Source organism: Coloeus monedula, assembly GCF_965178545.1.
Source record: "Coloeus monedula genome assembly, chromosome: 3".
NCBI classification, from domain to species: Eukaryota; Metazoa; Chordata; class Aves; order Passeriformes; family Corvidae; genus Coloeus; species Coloeus monedula.
Window position 1 is genome coordinate 80,279,895 of NC_138783.1, and position 20,472 is coordinate 80,300,366.

The 20,472-nt window shown below is 42.1% G+C and overlaps 1 protein-coding gene across 1 annotated transcript in view; it reads left to right on the forward strand.

The window, feature by feature from the left end:
• Positions 1-6,366: 6,366 nt before the first annotated feature.
• PCCA (propionyl-CoA carboxylase subunit alpha) overlaps positions 6,367-20,472 on the forward strand; it is a 275,482-nt gene continuing 261,376 nt past the window's right edge. The window contains exons 1-4 of the mRNA XM_082277691.1: positions 6,367-6,505; positions 14,685-14,762; positions 16,707-16,754; positions 16,844-16,912. Of these exons, the coding sequence (XP_082133817.1) occupies positions 6,452-6,505; positions 14,685-14,762; positions 16,707-16,754; positions 16,844-16,912 (249 nt within the window). The 5' untranslated portion in view covers positions 6,367-6,451. The remainder of the gene's footprint in view (positions 6,506-14,684; positions 14,763-16,706; positions 16,755-16,843; positions 16,913-20,472) is intronic.

Sequence of the window (20,472 nt, forward strand, 5' to 3'; positions counted from 1 at the left end):
TGGAATCCAAACAAATGATTTAGCCCTGTTGAATTTATTGCCTGTTTTAAGGAATTTCATCATCTCCTTTGCCCTGTCCTTGCCCAGGAGTAGCAAATTCTAAAAGCAATCTTAAATTTAAATGTACCATTCTGTTTACTGAGCAGTGAACCTTCAGGCAATAAATACTACAGCAGGAATTCACCAGGACTGTTAGGGCTTGACAGCCCCGACAGCCATTGCACAAATCTTTGTTAGTCCTGACAACATGGTTTTTTTTTTCAACCAAATGAATTACAAATTTGTTTTTAATCTTTGGGGTTACTACTAATGCCTTAGAAAGGATCCAAAGCTGTTTAAAACTGTATTCACATTACAAGCAGGCAGTAAATTTCAGACTATTAGGCAAGCCCATTGTCACTCAATGTGAACAACACCACAGAGAAGCGACTCGGCAAAACTTTTGTCTGTGCACTAGAATTCTTTAATGCATTTCATACACAGCGGGTGCTCTGGACTTTTCTGGTTTTAAAAAGTCACTTCCCTGGTTCCCGGACAGATGACCCGCCCATCATGCAGAACCTCTAGAGGCATCGTGCAGGTGCTAAACAGCAATCCTAGCAATCACGTGATTGTGTTAACTTCTCCTTGGTTCTACAAGTATGACAGCTCCAGGAGTTGTTCAGCAAGGTTTCAAGCCAAAGCTAATTTCTGTACAATGGGGTGAATACCACCGTGAATTCATATTTGCTCAGACTTGTAGCGCCATTATGGTAATCCTGGTTCTGTAACACCCTTGTCCCAAGGCTTCTGAAGAGGAAGTAAGACCTTTACATTAGCACAGTCTGAGTTCTCCCCAGCCTATGAGTCTCTTTCAGTATTTCATTAAGGTGGCATTTACTTCCAGGCTACACTGGAATACATTTTTAAAATTCTTTTTGCCTTCTCTCTATGAATTTCAGATTTTCATCCTTTTCCTCCTTAAAGAACTCTCTGTATCTCTGCTACTTTGATGCAGTCTTGCAGAACCCTTCAGTCCAAGAAATCAAAGGAAAAACACAATTCCCACAGAGACATCACTTCTTGGTGTCAAAGCAGTTGAAATTCCTGTGCTAATCTTGTAAGAAATTTCATTAAGCAGTATCACTTCATCACATCCAAGTGCAATGCCTTCCCAAAATGTGCTATTTAGGGCTGCAACTCATGAGCTGCTTGGAATGATCTGATAGGTGCCTTGCTTCCCAGCTTTTGCCCACCCTCCCTGCTGCAGCCTCTGTGCAGACTCCAGCTAGGTCTGCAGCAGGCAGTGCTTAACTCCTAGTTTTTACATCATGCTTCTGTCAATGGGCTTCTAACATCCTAAGGATGTGAAAAAGTTAAAAGTTGTGTTTGATTCAAATCATCAGAGTGGAGGAAGCCTGAAATAGTCCCCAAGACAAAGGGACTCTCACTCTGCTAATGTGTGAACTCCTTTCTGCATCTTTCCCCATCTAGCCCCGTGTTGCTGTGAGCAATTTTGACAGGGTGTTAGGGCACTGAATGCATCAACAGCCTTTAATGTCCCCGACCAGCCTCACCTGGGGCCTCCACCCACATCCTCTGCCCATATCCTGGGACATCCATTTAAGCTCAGTCCTGAGCTGCTAGCCTTGCTTCAAGCTATATTGGTGGAGGCATATTTGTCTCCAGTCTCTGTTCCTGTCTCCTGGCTGGACCATGGTCTACTGTCATGGCTTTGTCTTCAGCCCTGCCTCTTGCTGCTCTACCTGACAGGTGTTCCAGGATAGACCTCCACCTAAGTCATCACCCTGCCTTCAGCAGTCTGGGACTGTTGATGGACCTTGATACCAGCTCCCAGGTCTGCCCACCCTGTTCAGACCCTACAGGAATGTGCCCTGGAGGTGAGGGCTCCCTGCCTAGGCTTTGAGGCTCCTCTGGGGTGGCTGGGGCCAATTCATACTGCCCCCAAAGAGTTGTAGGGACTGAATGGGTGTGGGGGTGTGTGACCAGCAGCAGGAAACTGGGATGCTGAAGCTGTCAGTGGGGTTGAGCAAGAGTGGGAGAATCCAAATTTCCCTGAGCCCTCGTCTCAAATGATGTGGTTGCAGAGGGTCAGGTTGTCCCTGGGGGCCAAGGGGATCATAGAACAAGGAAACCTGGCTTGGGGATGCCACCCCTGAAGCCAGGGAGAGGATGAGGTCAAGCCCGTCTAAGAATGGACTAGTGCTGCTTGAGTTGCCTCTCAGAAGCTTCTAAGGCCAGGGAGGTTCAGGACTTTCCTGAGGAGACCTGAAGGCTGGGGAAGTTGAATGATGATGGGTAGGAGGTTCATGCTCCTGGAGAAAGAGAGACCACATGACATGCAAGGGCTTCAAGCCACCCCTGAAACCAGGAGGCCAATTTAAGGATCAAGTCAGCTCTGAAGTGTGTGTTTATGTGGTAGGGTCAACCCTGAGGAGCCTCAGAAGGGGAAGGGTGTTCTTGCCTTCTCCAAAGAGCCACAATGTACTCCAAAGCCTGGGCAGCTGGGCATGGGGTTGAAATTATGGTGCCCCAGATGGGTAGGGAGCTGGTAGCTTGGACCCTCTCCTGGCTTCCCAGTGTCTGTGGCTTGGCTTTGGGGGTTTCTCTGGGGTGCCTGAAAACCCCTCCAACTCTTGACTCTCTCAGGTGAGTCTGGTGTGAGGGATCTTTCCTCACAGTCAAGGTTTTTGTGTAGGTGCATAGCAGAGAGATGTAGGGAGATACTGACTAGTCTGACTCTAAGGCTGAATTTCTGTCTCTTGCAGCGTGTTGAGCAGAATGCTGATAGAAGAAAAGGCTGTTTACAGAATATATAACAGATACTTCAAAGAGTTTGTCTAGCTTTGAGTTCTTCAGGCACAGGCTTTTGTGCATAAGGCATTTCATGTTCAGTAAACCCGATACAATATATTCCCTGTTAGATGAAGGATTGCAATTGCTCCAGTTTTCTCCCTGGGTTGCAGCTTAAAATTTAGGTGATGATATAACAACTTATGATTTCTGTCTGAATTTGGGGTTATGTTAGGAGATGAAGGTAACTCTCTGCTCTAATGAAAGGATCAAGGAAATTCTCAGTACTCAAAGCTGCAGTTCTCTAGGACCCCCTCAAAATAATGAGAGAGTAAGTTGCACACTGTTCCAGTGTCTCATAAACCTGTTTAACTTTATGCATGTTAATAGCTTCAGTAACTGAGACAGGAGTGTATACTGAGCTACAGCACAGTTACATACAAATGTGCTTACAGGCATGCAGAACTAAGGTCTTTATTTCTATCCAAACTCATGTATCATTTAATTATTCTAGATATTTTAGTTCCACAATTTAATTTTTGAATATCTACAATTTCTTTGGCAATGGTGATGTATGTTCTCTTTTTAAAATATTCAATAGTAATTGTGTATAATCTTGATCCATTACAATCTTCCTTTTCTTACAGAAACAAAATTTTATATTTTGTGTGCAGAACCCATTTCAAAACAGAATAGGCAAAAAGATTGCTAGTAGAAATCTGTCAGTCAGAATCAAATCAGACTGAAAGCAGAAAACTTCATGAGCAGAGAGGAGATTAGCATTTATTTTCTTTTTTTCTCCCCAGTCCCTTCCATTCGTGAGGAGCCTTAGCTTCACTTGGAAACAGGCTTGCATTAGGCCATTTCTCATCAAGTTCTTTATGCACCCAGCTGGCAGTGTCTGTGTGTAATCCCAGACAGTTTCCCTTTGCAGCTGTGGGGGGCCTCCTTTGATGCGCCTCGGTAGGTGGCTGCCGACCCCTCAACCGGTGCAGGCAAACAGAATCTCCTCTGTAGAGGAAAAGAAAACACCCCAGTGATGCCATGTGACTGTTTGCTTTATGCATGCAGGAGGAACTGACGTCAAGTGCCTCAGGATATTGTTCTAATGCAGTAACATGATGTTGTGGTGTGTATCTCTGTGCATCTAAGATACCTAATGCAGTGCCTGTGGTGAATGTGGTCAGTATACCTCCCTTCTGCTCTTGGTCTCTCTTACTTCCAAGGCTCTCCACGTGTACCAAAAAAAAAAAAAAAAAAAAATCTGCAGGGTCTGCTTGTGACTATCAATTGAAAATACGGTGACCTCCCCTAGGACACAGTAAGAACAGTTTTCTTGCATTGTTCCTACCTGTGCAGTTGTAGGCATTGTTAACACATCAGAGCAAATGCGTAAGCGTGCAACAGAGGGGAACCAATGCTGACTTTATTTTTGCTACTTGCTTAGGAGGAAAGGGAAAGAAGTTATTTCATGAATCTTTGGTATGCAGCAGAGTTCACAGAATGGTTAAGGTTAGAAGGAGCCACTGGATGTCTTCTAGTCCAAACTCCTTGCTGTAGCAGGGACTCCTACAGCATGTTACTCAGGAAAGTTTCCAGGTGGCTTTTGAGTAACTCCAGGGAAGGAGACTCCACAACATCTCTGGGGATTCTCTTCCAAAGCTCAGTCACCCTCACAGTAAGGAAGATCTTCTTCATGTCCAGATGGAACTTGCTGTGTTTCAGCTTCTCCTTTTGCTGCTCATCTTATTGACCAGCACCACTGAGAAGATCCTGGCTCCATCCTCGACAGTCTTCCTTCAGATACTAGTGTTCTCTTTTTTTTGGTCACAGCTTTCATATCTTTCCAGTTTGAATGTAAATACTGATATAAGAGGTTTAAAAAGTGATGTCAAACAATAAAACTAGGCCAAAATTTTCAATATTATGTGTAAATGCAAGTAGAGACTTGTGCTTTGCTGAGGGGACCATGCAGCTAGTGTCCTATGAAAATATCCATGTTTGGGTGAACCCAGTTGCCCAGGAGGTTCTGTCCTCCTCTGGTGCCTCCCTGCAGCATGGGAATATGCAGAATGTGATTGTACATACAGTATACATAGCCTGAGAGAATTTACTGTGGAGTACAAAAGCATGGGATAAAAATGTAAGGGTTGATGTAATAATTTGTGGATTGAGGCAGTGATGTAATCTGGTAAAAGCTGCACTTACATAATCTCCTGGCTGTACAGGAAGCACATTCTTACCTGATCAAGGACCTAGCCTGTTCTAAAGTCTGAGAGGGTTATTCTCAATGTAACTGTGTGTATTGCTCACATACCTTTTCCTTATGGATGTAATTGTTTTTTTGCTGTCTTCTAACCCTATTGGGAGCTTGTTGTAAAGCATGTCTTAGGTGAACTGCAAACTATGACCTACTCCCTTTTCTTAACTGTGAATAATTTTCTTTCAGCCTCAGAAAATGTAGTCTTGATCTGCTACTGTAGTAAGGATACAGAGGAGGCTCAGGTCTACTCTCATGTCCCACATCACCATTGTAGAGAAAACAAAATGGTAGAAATAATGCAATTTAAAGGGAAAAAAAAAAAACCCTGTTATTCCTATGCTGTGTGAACACTCATTTGGACATCTTGGATTGTGTCTTTTCTATGCTTCAGTGTGGTGGGCAGTTTATTTTGCATTTTAACAGAGATCTGAGATGATAAAAGTGATGCTTCTTATGCACTCTCATAATGGTAAAACTTTTACAGCATTTCCTGGGATGACAATTTACTTCGGGATCGGCACTACTCTGTCATGTCCATCAGCTGAGATCCGGCACACCCGCAGCAGAGAACTCGGACCCAGCTGCACAGGGGCCTTTCAGAAGGGGCTGACCCGGAGTTTCGCGTGCTAGGGAGCCAAGCAGCGAGTACTTCCTGCAGATGATGTGAAGCAGACGGTGATCGGCATCCCTCTCGTGCCGACTGTGCTTGTGTTTCATAGGGCAGGAGCTTGGACTAGGCACGCTGGCACACTTGCACATTTCACCTTCTCCACAAGGAAGCCCAGGGGAGGGATGGATCCCCTCCCTGTGCTGCTGTGGCTCCTGGCAGGTGCACAGGAGCAGGCAGCCCCATATGTTGAGGGTAACGGCACGAAGCTGTGTCAGGGGAGGTTTTAGGGTGGGTATTAGGAAAAGGTTTTTCACCCAGAGGGTGTTTGGGCACTGGAACAGGCTCCCCAGGGAAGTGCTCACAGCAGCACCAGCCTGACAGAGTTCAAGAAGCATTTGGACAACACGCTCAGGCACGTGGTGTGACTCGGGGGCCGTCCTGTACAGGGCCAGGAGTTGGACTTGGATGACCCTTGTGAGTCCCTTCCCTCCGGGAGCGTTCTGGGCTCCGTGCGCGCGCACGGGGCTCGGCCCCGCCGCGGGGCAGCCCCACGCGCCGCGCGCGCACGGACGCAGCTCGAGCGCGGCGGAGGCGCGCGCACAGCCCCCGCAGCACCGCCTGCAGCGGCACGCGCAAGCGCGGCCCCGAGGGGCACGTGCCGCGCGCGGCGGGCCCCTCGCGCCCCTCCCCGGCCCCGGCAGGCGAGCGCGCACCGGGATTGGCTGCGCGCGGCCCAGCCCCGCCGGCGCGGGTGAAAGGGCGGCCGGGCAGCGGCGGCCGCGGACATGGCGGCGGCTCCGCTCCTGCGCTGGGGCGGCCGGCGGGCGCGGCTGCCGGGGGTGAGCGTCGCCTTGGGGGCCGGCCGGAGAGGAGCGGCAGCCTGGGGGCATCGAGCTGCGGGTGGCGGAGGCTCCCCGTGGATGGGGTCGGGTGGGGTCGCCGGGCGGAGGCTGTTCCTGTGCGGGAGGGCGGGTGGTGTCTCTCTCGAGGAGCTTCCCCGTGTGACCGGCGGGGACCCCCGGCTGGGTGAGCGGCTTCGGGGAGCTCTGTGTGTGCTGGGCCGCGGCGGGGACGGGCGGCGGCTGCTGCCCCTGCGGCTCCGGGCGGGCGCCGGGGGTGGTCCGCGGGTGCCGGGAGCCTCTAAAAGCTGGGTCCTGCCTTCTCTGCCTGCGGGCTCCCAGCACCCCAAGTGGCTGTTCCTTGGTGTATCCCATCGGCGTGTTGCCAGGAGACCGGGGTTATTTGTTTGTTTGTTTGTTTTGGGTTTTTAAAATTATTTTTCTGCTGCGGAACAGGGTTATGTGATGCTTTAGGGTGGTGGAGTCAGCGTCCCTGGCGGTGTTTATTGAAAGACTGGACGTGTCACTTAGTGCCGTGATCTAGTTGACGTGATGGTGTTTGGCCATAGGTTGGACTCGATGATCTCAGAGGTCTTTTTTGACCTGATTGACTCTGAGGTTCTGTGATTTCAGTTTCCTTCTGTCCTTTCTCTCTGTTAAACACAAGCTTATCAAAACTCTGGGGTAGAAGGTAGTTTTGTGCTATTTTTAGTTGTAAAATGTTAGCTAACAGAGAAAGGAGTTGTCTCTTCCTCCCCTTCCCCCCACCTCCCGCTTTACCCCAGATACTTACGGCGCTTTCAGCTGTTACTTAAAGCTTTACAGTGGTTTTCTATTCTTCTTGCCTTTCGTGGAAAGGCAGTAAACTCGTTGCAGAACCATACCAATGTTTTTGATGAAGACCTGAAATTATCTAGGAAAGCTTATTCTTTGGCCTGTGGAATAACTTCACTGAAGCACCTGCTTTGTTTTCATCTCTGTTACTTCTACAGATTGTATTAAAAGAAAGAGATTATTTTAGATGAGAACAAACAGCATTTGCACATTGGGTTGTGTAACAGTTGAATGACACTGCAGTTAGTTTCTTTATGGGAAAAGTAGTGCAAAATACTTCTATCTGTTTACTGTAGGAAGTATTTACAGTTTGGGTTTTTTTTCCTTGAAAAGGAAAATTTGTGTAGAGGTCTGAAAGTTCCAGTGGAGAAGAGAGCAGTGGCTTACAGAAAATGTTTTTGCTCTGTGCACCCCTGAGGTGCGGGTGCACAGAGCGGGTGACACCCTGTGGGATGGGTGTCTCTTGCCTCTTGTAGAAGGTGTCTCTTGTAGAAATCTTGCCTCATAGCAATACTATAAAGAACTCTTCACCTGTTTCTAGGAATCATGTAAAAGTGGTGGTTTCTGTGGGCAGGGAATTTTGAGAAGGGATTAAAGAGGAAAATGGCATGTGCTTTACCCAAGTATTTTTCCTCTGTGTGTGTGTGTATGTATGTATATGTGTATATATATATATATATATATATTTGTATGTTGCAGCGGGGATTACTGTAACACGCATATATCAAACCAGGAGTCCCGTGGAAAGGAAATATATATGGACAGACAGTTCCTCGGCAGAGCCCTGGCCATGCGGCTGGAGAAATAAACATCTCTGAGACATCTACTAAGAATCTGTCCGTCCATGTGTATTTCCTTTCCATGGGACTCCTGGTTTGATATATGCGTGTTACAGTAATCCCCGCTGCAACATATGTAGTAAACCTATTTTCCCGTGAAGGTATACACAAGAGAAGCTTTTTGAAAAGCAAGGTTGTTTAACTGGAGATGACCTCAAATTAACAGAGGGCTCATCCTGTTTGAAGACTTCATTTTTGGTAGCCATGACTATGTGTATATAGATGTAGAAGGCTTCTGCCCTTCCTACTAAGTAGTTCTAAGACTTTGATGTCAGTCCTTTGGAACCTCTAGAAGGCCTGTAAAAATCCTACTTTGTTTTCTTCTTTCTGGCATCTCAAGGGTGTTGTCTGACAGCACCAGTGCATGCAGTATGGAACTGTTCCGTTAGCGGCACCTCTGTAAAACAAAATGTTTTTATAGCTACTTAATAGCACTTATGAGTTATGCCACTGAAGTGATTTCTAGCCCTTAATATCTGGATATGAAGGTCACCATCAAGACAACAGTATATTGAGAAACCTCTAATAAAACAAATTTGCATGGAAATTACTTTCATAGATTCCTCTATGTTTTGCTGACATAGACAAATAATAAACTGATGTCTTCAAACTTCAGTGTGCTTGGAACTCCTACAATTTTTGCAAGGGCTAGTGGCTGCTGAGATGTCCTTCATTTCTTTTGCTGCTTTCATGTGGGAGTCAAGAAAGGACCTGAGAAAGGTGCAGAAACACTGAGCTGGGGATTTGACTCTTTGCTGTGTTTCTAATTTAGTGCCTATCACTTCTTTTTAGGTTTTATGCAGAACTGGTTCTGCTTAGAATATAACCAAAATTTAATTTCTAGTGCTTTGTACTTCTGGAACTGTGAGAAAACCTGATGTTGAAAGAAGGCTGTAATCAGAGAACGAGGGTGAGACATGGCTTTTGATACTTCAGTCGTGAAACTCTTTTCAGTGTGCTGTTGGACTGTTTAAAATAATGTAGAACAAAGTGATAAATACTGTACATCATGACTTCAAGAGTAAACTGCTGATACAGATTTTATCAGTGTGGGTAAGTTTTCTAACCACTGAATTAAATGTATGGAAAGTTTCTCTGCCATCTGTGCACCCAACATTTTTAAGTCATGCAAGTTATCTGTAAAGTGGGAGCTCCTTGCTCTCTTCTCTGATGTTATTTTTAGCATGCTGTTATTCCAGGGAAGTATTTTCACCCTTGTTCATGAGCACGGAAGTACCAGGCTGATGGGATAGCAAGGTTGGGTATCTATCATTTGCCATTAAGGAAGGGAGTTCAAATGATTGCCAATCTCTGGAGATGAATGTAGCCATAGACTTCTGGAGTTCAGTGATTGTTTCTAGTATGTAAACTACAGATTTTAGTACTGACAAGCACTCTTAAAGCATAATTCAGATAGAGATTTCTGGTTCCAGGGGCAGCCTTTTGGAATTTGTAGGCAAGGTAAGCTGTGCTATGTGTACTATGGGCAAAAAGTAGTTTTGAAAGGAAAAAATTGAGACCTCATTAAAGTCTACATTGAGTAAAAAAAGTCACTTTTGTTCTGAAACACTCTGTGTTTTCATTTATTTTGTCTGTCCTGAACTTAGGTTGATTGTTACAGTACTGTGATCTCTTTCACAGGTGCCAGCCAGCCTTACTGGACCTCTTAAGGCTGCTGCCATTAGAAACTGTTGCAACTTTCTGCAGCTGCTAGGTCTTGATCGCAGGCTGCTCCTTTTGAGCTCCTGTCTCCCTCCAACTTGTGCCAGCACTGCTGCATGAATATCTTGTATAAGCTGGATTGAAATCTGGCTGAGAACACATTTTTCCCACTCCTTGTGAGTAGCTTCTCAGCTGGTTGTATTCCCATGCCTGGTTCACAATACAAGCTTTAGGGAGAGGCACAGAGGAGAAGCTACCTGGATATAGGAATGATTGAGCTTAAAAAATAGCCTTAGGTGGATGACTGTTTTCTTGTTTGTAGTTCGTATGCTATGTTGGCAGATATGAAAGAGATTTTCTGTTCTTAGAATTGCGAGTGTTTGTCAGTCTGGTCAGAGGGAAGGAACTGTGAAGTGCAGTGTACCTTACAGAACCTTGTACTACAGCTGTGTTTGCAGTTGGCTTCAGGAGAATCTGCTTACAGTTACAAGGGCTTGGCTGTTCAGCACTCTGAGCATACAAAGGAAGGGAGAGTGCTTCCTTAGAGAAAAGAAATACAGAAGTGTTATGTTTCCCTTCCCATTAATGAGATTTGTACGATACTGTATTGTAAGTTAACAGTCTTGCAGTCACCTAAGGTATCTGCTTCCTATGTACTTTATACATACTCCATCAGTAGAGTTCCATAGATAGGAAATTATGTTGTCAAATGAGTTGAAATAAAGATTTGGGAACACTTGCTGTGTAATCAAAATATGAAAAGAAAAAAATCATTTTAGTCATATTTGTAACTACTCAGGAATACTGATGGCTAATAGTAGATACACCACAAAGATAAGGGGGTTATTCTCATGGTATCTTACACCTGAATCTCTGAAAGTGTAGGGGCAAAAATCTTAGCAGAGGTAGAATTTGTCTAGTGAAAAGGAATGTGCTAGTCTGGCTGTTACTATGGGGTATTGCTTGCTCTATTTTCTAGTAATGCTAAAATACACTTTCCTTCCTATACTAGACTTCTTACAGCAAATATTGATATATGATGCTTTTCCTGCCTGAAATCTGGAACTCTGCATCGCTGTTTCAATAGTGAGACTTTTTTCTGCCTGTAAAGCTCGGTATCAGTGAGTTATTTACAAGCTGACCAGTATGGCAGGGAAATTTCCTTCCTCCATGAGGGCATGTAAACCTTTAAAAACACACATATAAGCCATATCTAAATAACAAGCTAATTTTCTGTTTTGCTGTTGTATGCTGTGTCCTGAAACCACCTGAAGAGGTTTTCTAGGGCTGGGTGTCTGAGGGGAGGCAGGTTCTCTGTGAGGTCTCAAATTGGCAGTGTGCATACTATTCTACAAGGTACTCTGTAGTTTTTTTTTTTTTTTTTTTTTTTTAATTATGAAGTTATTTTATAATTGTTACAGCTATTTTAGCTCAGTTTGGCTATTCTGCAATTAATAATAGATAAAGGAGGATGCTTTTCCAAAATACACCACTGATACTATCTGTTTTCCGAAAATTTGGTAGATGTGAGAAACTCCAAGCCAAAGGCAGAAGTCCAGAATGGAGTTCTCATAAATGAATAGCCTACATTCTTGGGCTTTCAAGAGTCAAAAGTTTTATTAAATGGAAGTAACAAATCATGACAAAAATAGGTTATACCAGATGACTCTACTGCCCTCTCCTAGTTTTGCAAGATACAAGGAAGTCTCTAGGTCAAGCTGAGCTCTCTGGGCTGTGTTCTGAGGAAATGTCTATGTAAGGTATAATAGCTAGGGCACGTGTGGTTTGGGGGAGGCAGCCAATTAAGGACTCTCAAGAAGCTTGAGAGTTAGATTGGCTTTGCTGGGTTGTTGGTTTGAGAGGTCTTTGGGTGTTTGATGTAGCTCTTAACGAACCTATGAACCTATGTATGGAAGGAGTTTGGGAGCCTAGGGGTAGGTGATGATATCTGCATAGCTGTAGATTTGGAGATGGCAATTTAGTAGTGTTCCTTTGTGGCCTTAGATGTGCGTTATTTACAAAATGCTTGTTTGAGTAATTATTCAATTGCTCATAGTGGCTAGGAGCAGACCTGTAAAGAGACTTTTCTTGAAGTGGGTGCTAGATTAAGCAAGCTCTTAAACCTTAGTGCATATTGGTACAGATGCATACAGAAGCCCTTCTTTTAAAAGCTGTGAATTAGAGTTGGAATTTCACATCTGAGTTGAGCAATATGCTTGATTTGTTTTAGGAAATACCCAACAAGTATTCAATTCAGGGCTGAACCTGGCTTTCTAAGTGGTTTGCTTGTGTGTGTGAGGGGAGGCAGTTAAGTTTTTAAACATAGGTACATAATTAGGCCATTACAAGATTTTTATTTGAAATCTGTCCAATTCTGTAGTGTAAAACGAGAGCTGGGTGTGGTTTAAAGTTTTTCCAAGTTTTTTTAATTGCTTGGTAATTTTATTATTTTTGCAGAAAAAGTTTTAACAGGGCTCTTTTTTTTTTCCCCCCAAGATGGCTAAGATTCTACAGCTTAATGATAGCTTATTTTCCCCATCATAGCCTTTCCTTCCAGTCTCCTGTGCATAACTCTTCTGGCTTCTCATAGGCATTTGAAACTAGTTTTGTATAAAAGGTATTTACAAGAAAGTTCAAAAGCTTTTGCTTCCTTGCCTGGTTGTCCCCTTCTCCCTGCTAACTGCAAGTATTTAGATTAGCCCCACTGACCCTTAACAAGCACTTTCTCCAATGAATAATATTAACTTGGTGGAGAGTTTTTGTGTGTGTCCTGTATGACCTTCTTTAGGCTATTTGTGGTCCCTCAAGCACTTCTGTCAATAGTGTTTCCGAGGAGAGGGACTCAATCTACTTAACTGTGTGTATTCTGGAGCAGGAGAGTGTACACTGCTGCTTCTCTAGCTATCCTTCTTCTTCCCTCTGACAGTATCTAGATCACAGTACAGTCACTGAAGGTGTAATAGTCCTGCTGTAAACTTGCGATAATGCCCAGCTGGCAGGTGTGATTGCAGCTTGCAGAATTCTGTCCTTAACTGCATCCCTTTAATGTCTGAAACAGCTTGTACTGTCACACCCTCAGATGAACAATAATAGACCCCTGCAAAAAAAAAAAAAAAAAACAAACCCAAAACCCAAAGAAACTTCTAATAGTTTTGATTCTAGCATAGAAAATGATTTTTGTTTCAGGTTGGGTTGGATTTTATTTTTGGGGAGTGAAGTGAAAAAGAAAAGAAGCAAAAACCCCCACCAAAACAAGCAAACAAAACGGAATGGGAAAGAACTCAGCATGTGAAACAAGGTGGAACAGTTGCTTTTTTTAGTTTCAGAAAAATAAAACCTATATGAATTGTTCCAGAAGAATTAAACATAGCTGGATTATCTGGGAACAGTATATGCTATGTCTGCCACTAGTGACTGGCAACTAAATGATTTGTGAAACTATAGTAGCTTTCTGCTCATGAGGCTTGTTTGGAGCCAGCAAGAGATGGTATTGCTCTAAGGCTTCCTTTACTTGTGTTGAAATACATTGTTTTTCCTTTATAACATTATAAGATCAGCTGCATTACAGATGTCATTGCCTTCCCAATCCCGGGCTGGTTTCTGCTTTCTGTGATGCAACATGAGAAGTATTTGCAAACTTGATCAGGCTAGAGGGCTGTATCGGAAGTGTTCACATTCCAGTTACTGACAGCCACTGTTACTTCAAAATGAATCTGAGCTTATAGTAAACTTAAAATTTTATCAATTTTTCAATTATCTTACGTTCACTACTCTTGTGGAAGGTGCAACTGAATTCTCTAATAAACCTCTTTATGTGAACATATGCTTCCTTATTTTTTGATATTTTTTCTAATGTAGTCCATATTCATATCTTTTTTTCCCAGTCTTCTCACAGGACAGCCTTTACTTTCTACTGCTTCCTCAGATTCCCGCAGCTTCTGAAAACAGTTCTTTAAGATAGAATTGACAGATTCCGAATTCTGGCAGTTGCTTGTCACTGCTGTTTCATGTTTCCTACTAGACAATATTTATTATTAAGGCTTTGTACAGTCTTTTGGATTCCAAGTGGGTGATCAAGTGTGACTTTGCTGGAGCTGTCTGTGTTGATGCATCTTTGGTGTGGTATCATTTTCTGTATGATTATTTTTGTTTATGGCGACCTAACTGCCATTATGTTGTGAAATGACTTGCTTAAATAATGCCTATCTGAATCTCCTTTTTGATTCACTTGCAAATCTGTGATATCATCTATTGTGTTTTCTTTGAAATTGTGTATACTGCTTTTTTCTGTTTTGTGCAAAAATGTTAAACTATGGGAACTGTCTTTGTCAAAGTTGGTTCAGAGCAGAAGTCTAAGAGAAGACCTCTTTTCCTCAGACTGCTGTCAGCAGGTTGTGGTAGGGAAGACTGGGAGCTTAGCTAGCATCTAAAGTCTGTTCTACTTTTCCTCTCTGTACGGGCCCAGTCTGGTACCTGCTGTATGCCCAACAGTTCCCTAGCAGTGAAGGCCTCTCCCCATCACCACTGTGTACAGACATGTGTCCATGCTTTTTTGAGAATTTCTTGGTTGGTATTTCTTGGAACAAGAAGGAAAGAAGATGGTATAGTAGAGTTTATTACAAAAAAAAGTGTACCTAGGATAATAACCTCATATCTAGAGCTTTTGAATTGTTTCTGGTTACTCTTTGTGGGTGTTTGCTTGGGGAAGGGTAGTTCTCCATGTGCTTTAATCCACTTGGTGAGGGAATGAAAGGCTATGAAAGTTTCCTCAAGGTGTCAGTGTACAAAATGTTTTTAATTCAATGGCATACTGTAACAGGCTTAACTCCCTGTTTCTTCTGTAGTGGGAAACGCTGTGTTCCAGATGGTGCCTTATAACTTCACATAAACTGTATTCATCTGTGTATGATCCAAATGAAAAGGTAAGTACTATGGTGCATGTTTTATTTTTGACATCTTACTGTAATACTGACATTTGGGTTTTTAAGCTGCCCTCTTCCTTGTGCTGCTACTAACAATTCTCTTGGTATAACCCATCACTGGTTTAATAGCATGTTTTTCTTTCTAAACTGAACAGGAAGTTGCTTTTGCAGGATACATGTCAAGATTGGATACTACTTTGAGTGTATACCAAAAGGCTGAATAAGTCACTGTGAGCTTGGGAAAGTTACATACTGGCCTGAACATGTTATAATTGTGAAACAACTGTTAATGTTTTGCATGGTGTGGGTGGTAATGGGCCTGGTAAAACATCTGGGAGCTAGACTAGCCAAAAGCTGTTTGTGGAAACAAAACAAAGTAATAGTGGCAGCATGATTGTTAGATCATCTGGCATGGGGGTAAGAACTTTGGAGTTTGGAGAAAGATGGCCCTTCAAGGCCTGCAGAGAATAGCAAATTCTCATCTTGGGGCTTGTGCAGTAGCAATCTCAATTTACAGTTACGAGCCAAGAAGAACTTTACTTGTGGAAGATTGTCTTGGCATGGCCTCTGAAGTAACATGCTTGGAAAAATAATGTGAATGAGGATACACTAATATTCAAGGGCAAGGATGCCAGCAATTCAGGACTGACAGGCTTGTCCTTATATACCAATGTAGAAGCAATTAATCAGAAGTGAAACAGTGTTAGGAAGTGGGGAAAACCAGTGTGTACCTCGAACTGTGGCTTTACAGATTTTTTTTTTAAGAAGATTTCATTTTTAAGGTTCTTGCTTAATTAAGATCCCCTTGCTTTTCTAAATGCATAGTTATATTTAGGCCATATGGTTGGGTATTTGGTTTCTCTCAGCTAGGAACTGTGTGATTTCAACCAGTGACTACTACAGACAGTAGAAGGGGCAGTGAACAAAAAAAGCAGAAAAGAGCTTAAACTGTCTTTGTAATATCAAGACTTCCATGTGACACCTTTTCAGCTGAACTAGTGGAAATGACATAAAAAAATGTTGCTTCAAAGCCATATGTGATTTAAAATTATTTTTATTGTGCTGGATTTGAGTCTAGTCTGTCTTTGAATTGAAAAATGAATGTCAAATATTCTTACTGTTTTGATACTGAAAGTCCTGTCTTGCACTGTGACCACAGCTGATTAATAAAACAGCTTTTGTATACCAAGAACTAGGCTGATGGAGCATTTGAGTCATGACACTTTTCAATACCAAGTATTTGGGTGTATTTTTTAAATTCCCCCTCAACTTTGTATGCCTAAAAGGCTTTAGGTATCTAGAATACTGAAATTTAGATTCAGGAACAGTTTGTATGAATATGTTGGTAACCTTTTTAGACCAGATCCCCAGCTAAAAAGAGCTCTTGAGAAAAATTGCTAGCTCCTGTGGTGTTCTTAAAGTATTTGTACTTCTGATGATTGAGCTTGTTTAAGGATGTTTAAGACCTGTCTGAGTCGGGTGAGCCAGTGGTATTCAGCAGATCTGGCTGAATTTACTGTATGAGCTTGCTGCAGCTCTCACCTGGAGGGGTTTCTTATCACTTGATTTCTGTATGGTGTTATCACGTGGTAGTATTTTTAAACTGGTCATTTGATGCCAGCTCAGCCCTGACTTTGAAAAAGTAAATTTGGTCAAGGGCACCTTGAGTTTGTCTGGCGTATACAGCAAATAATGTGTTCTAGTCTGTCGATAGCAGTTCCTCTTGGGGTTTTGCAGTGTTCCTTCCTCTCCTCTGGCACCTGTCTTCCCCTCCTCAAATTAACTAATGACTGTGAGGCTAATAAACAGTTTGGTTGGTGCAGTGGCAATACCTTCTCTTCCCCTAGTCCGTATGAAAACAAGCTGTTTGGTGCATGTTTCTGGAGGGAGAAAAACTTGTGTTCTGTTTGTTTCTCAAGTTTTTTATTGTTCTTTTCCCTGTAGACTTTTGAAAAACTCCTTATTGCCAACAGAGGAGAGATTGCATGCCGAGTAAGTATGTAACCTTTCAATTTTTTCACATTTAATTCTAAAACTATTGGTATTTTAAATATTGGTAATTGTCACTTCTTGTATGGTAGGTCATCAAAACATGTAAGAAGATGGGGATTAAAACAGTTGCCATACACAGTGATGTCGACGCCAATGCTGTGAGTACTACTTAAATTCAAGTGGTAGATGAGGTTTTAGTAATTCAGCAAAACTTGCAGCTGTTTTGCAGGATTGTTGGTTATTGTGGTAGGCATGTTGGCAATTCTGAAGTACCTTTGTATATGTCCTTTTCCTCTATGTGCTTGAAGTGAGTGGATGGAGATACCAAGGTGGGGGAAGGGTTGGACAAGTATTTACCATGTTTCTTCTGTCAACTCTGTCTGTGTTTTGCTTGTGTAAATGTTACCTTTGTCTTTATGTGGATTAAGGTAGACATAAATGCACGTAGGTAGACGCGTGCACCAAGTGTGAGAGTGGCAGTGAAACCTAAATTTTGTTCTGCTAATGTGCACAAAAAGGCAATGCAGAGTGGATCCTAGAAGAAGGTATAGAGCTTAGTATAAATTTTTTCTGTGCCTGGTAAATCTTTTTCATTGCTTCCCGCTTTCCAGAGAAATGTCCTCTTCTACCAGGTGTGTTAAACAGGCCTAATGGAGCTGCTCCATTTGATGAGAATATTTATGTGTCTTCAGTATTCAGCAGTGTGGCAGGAAGGTGGTAAAATGGCTTTCTAGACAAGTAAGGTACCTGTCTTGCCCATTTTCAGGTTTTGTAGTCTCTTCTTTAGTTTAGAAATATTTGAAGTAATTCATGGCACCAATAGGAGGATAATTTCTTGTGTGGTGTAACAGCAGATGTACTCATACTTGCATATTCTTGTTGACTAGACAGAACATAGTATTATTCTTTGCCTGCAGGAACTGCTACAGGAGAAATGACTGGGGGTACCCCCATGTCCCAGGAATGTTTGTTGAAATCTGGAAGGGAGTTAAAACCCTGTATTATGATTTAATAAAAAGTCACTCAGACAAGCTACCAGAAAAAAAATGCAGGACAGGACTTGTGAATATAGGTGGTGAGTTACTCAATATTAGAAAAACAAACATGGTTGATGAAATCTGAAAGTAGTTAGAACTTACGTGTTTTCAGAGTTAAGTGAAGGGTGAGAACTGTTGTGAGTTTTGGGCTGTTGAGTGCCTTTGTGGTTCTCTTACTTCATGACCAGCTCAGTTCACATGATTAGGCTGTAGACTAAGCAAGGGACTGAAATGGGACTTTCTGAAATGCTCTGCTGATGGATTTTTTTCGCCAAGTGATTCTTTCTTTGAGGTGAGTGGAAAGTACACTTGGTCTGGATTTCAACTGGTAGCAATAACTGGTAATGTAGTAGCTTGTGGGTGCTCAATGAGCTGTGAAATGAATTCTTAATGGGTGGATGTCAGACATCATGATAAATTCTAATTCTTTTCGAAGCCAAGGGTTATGTGAATATGAATACAAACTACTCTGTATGATCTATGATTCCTCTAGTAAAACTGAAGCATGCTGATGGGTACTTGAATTCCATCTTATGTATATGGTATATGCTGTTAGGATAAATGGATTCACTATTTAGCAGCACTGCATAGCCTTGTTCAGTGGCATGAATTCATCCTGAAAATAGACTTAAAAAGCTGTTTAAAAACCCCCACATGTTCTTTCACCAGTCCATAATAGACTTGAGAAAATGAATTGGTCTTCTCTCCAGTGTATCTGTTTATTGTGTGGATTCTACTATGAACTGGAGACTATGAAAAAATCTGAAAGCAGTAAGTAAGAACCAAGATTGAAGAACATAATGAGAGAGTAAGAATGGCATGAAAAAGTACAACTCGTGACCTTAGCAGGAAGGGTGTACAAATAGTGCGTTACAAAAAGGAAATTGAAAATATGTCTGTACTGCTTTGATCTACAGTGCTGTCTTAGTTTTAAAATACAAGTAGGGTCTTTAATTTGTTATAGTTCCCAAGAAAGTCCAAGCTGATATCTCAGAAATGCATTAATATACTCATGACAGTTCATATACTCATGTTATAAAGATAACATTTAGTGTGTTAAAGGGGATGCTGACATTTTGAATTTACAGACAAGAGATGAGGCTCTGACAAATGCTCTAAGGCTGATGTAGTGTCTGCTTAGCTCTTTGGATTGTTACCTAAAGACTGACCAAACCTTGTACAAGGTTAAGCATTAGCTGTGTGCATTGAAGAAGCTCCAGATATTTAAAAGAAAATGAGAGGAAGGCTGCTTGAAAAACTATTCGCTGTACTTAAGGTAGTGGTATTAAGTCTAAGCTAGTTTTTTGGGTTTAATTGTACATGTTGTCTGTGTTTACCATAAATCCTTCAGTCACTACCTCGTGTGCTTGCACTGGGAAATAGTTTAGTTAATATTGTCTGTTTTAAGGACTTGGATACTTCCAGTTATTCATTGTGGGAATGACCTGGCCCATTGCAGTGATGCATGTGATTGCCAGTTTGGATGACCTTAGTAGATGAGCGCACAGGCCAAATTCTTTGACTCTGTTACTTACCATAAAGTAACCAACAATAGTTGTCCATAATTCTGTCCAGGTTTCATCGACAGCATCCTTCTTGGTTGTACCAGTCGTAGCAAAATCCCAAATGCTCTGAAGTCATACTTGGGAGCTGATGCAACCTGCCAAAGGAACCTCTGTCCCCATGGAGCTAGGAAAAACAAGATACATACAAACTTTCCATGAAACTGCTTTCTCTTGTTCTTCCAGTTTCTGTTCAGCACCATGGCAAATATCTTGAGTATGCTGTTAGAGCAATATCAGTTTGGACATACTTACCATTAATCGATAAAACTAGTAACTAGGCTATAAGAGCACAAAGGAATTTTCATTTCAAGGAATTAAAACTTTGCTGTTACGAGGAGGAAGCAGGAGAGAGGACTGTTATAAACTGGGCATGTGGCAAAAATGGAACAACCTGCCAAGAACCGAATAAAGCTTACCCGAAGAGGGAAAATACAAAGAACAAAATATACTGTTTTGTGCTATTAATTTAAAAAATGACCAAAGATCTGGCAGATTTTTATAGGTGAAAATTGTTGTGGTGATAGGGAAGAGAACATTAACAAAACTTAAAAGGAAATGTGTGACTTTAGAGTCTTTTGGATGCCTCTGTATTAATGCAAATTTACAAACAGCTGGACATGGTATTAAATGGGATTGAATTGCATTTGGTTTTGTGGAGGTAGGAGGGTGTGTGAACTGTTGAAAAGAGGTTGTCTACAGTTATTCGTGCTGCGGAAGAGAAGCTGCTGCTTTAACAACTGTCCTGAAGTAAAAATAATTGTGGTGGTTGGGAAAAACAGCCTGCCAAAATGGCTGCTGAGACCCCCATAGAGCATTACAGTTGCTCATGTGTTTATTTTCAAAATATTACTGAATATTTTGAAAAAAATAGGTCATAATGGATGCTTTCAGATTCTTGAAAATAGTGCTAATTCTCTTTTATTGCATCTCTTATTTTGGGGAAAGCAGAGAAAAAAGATTGTATACTGTTTGAAATGCTGAGTTTTGTTGGATTTTTAATTTTAGTGTTCAACTTTCAAAACACTTGAATAGGTAAAGTGGGGAAGGACCAGGAAAATTCAGATTTTTTTTTAATTAAAACATCTGGTGGAATTATTTTTTATATGAGAAAACAAG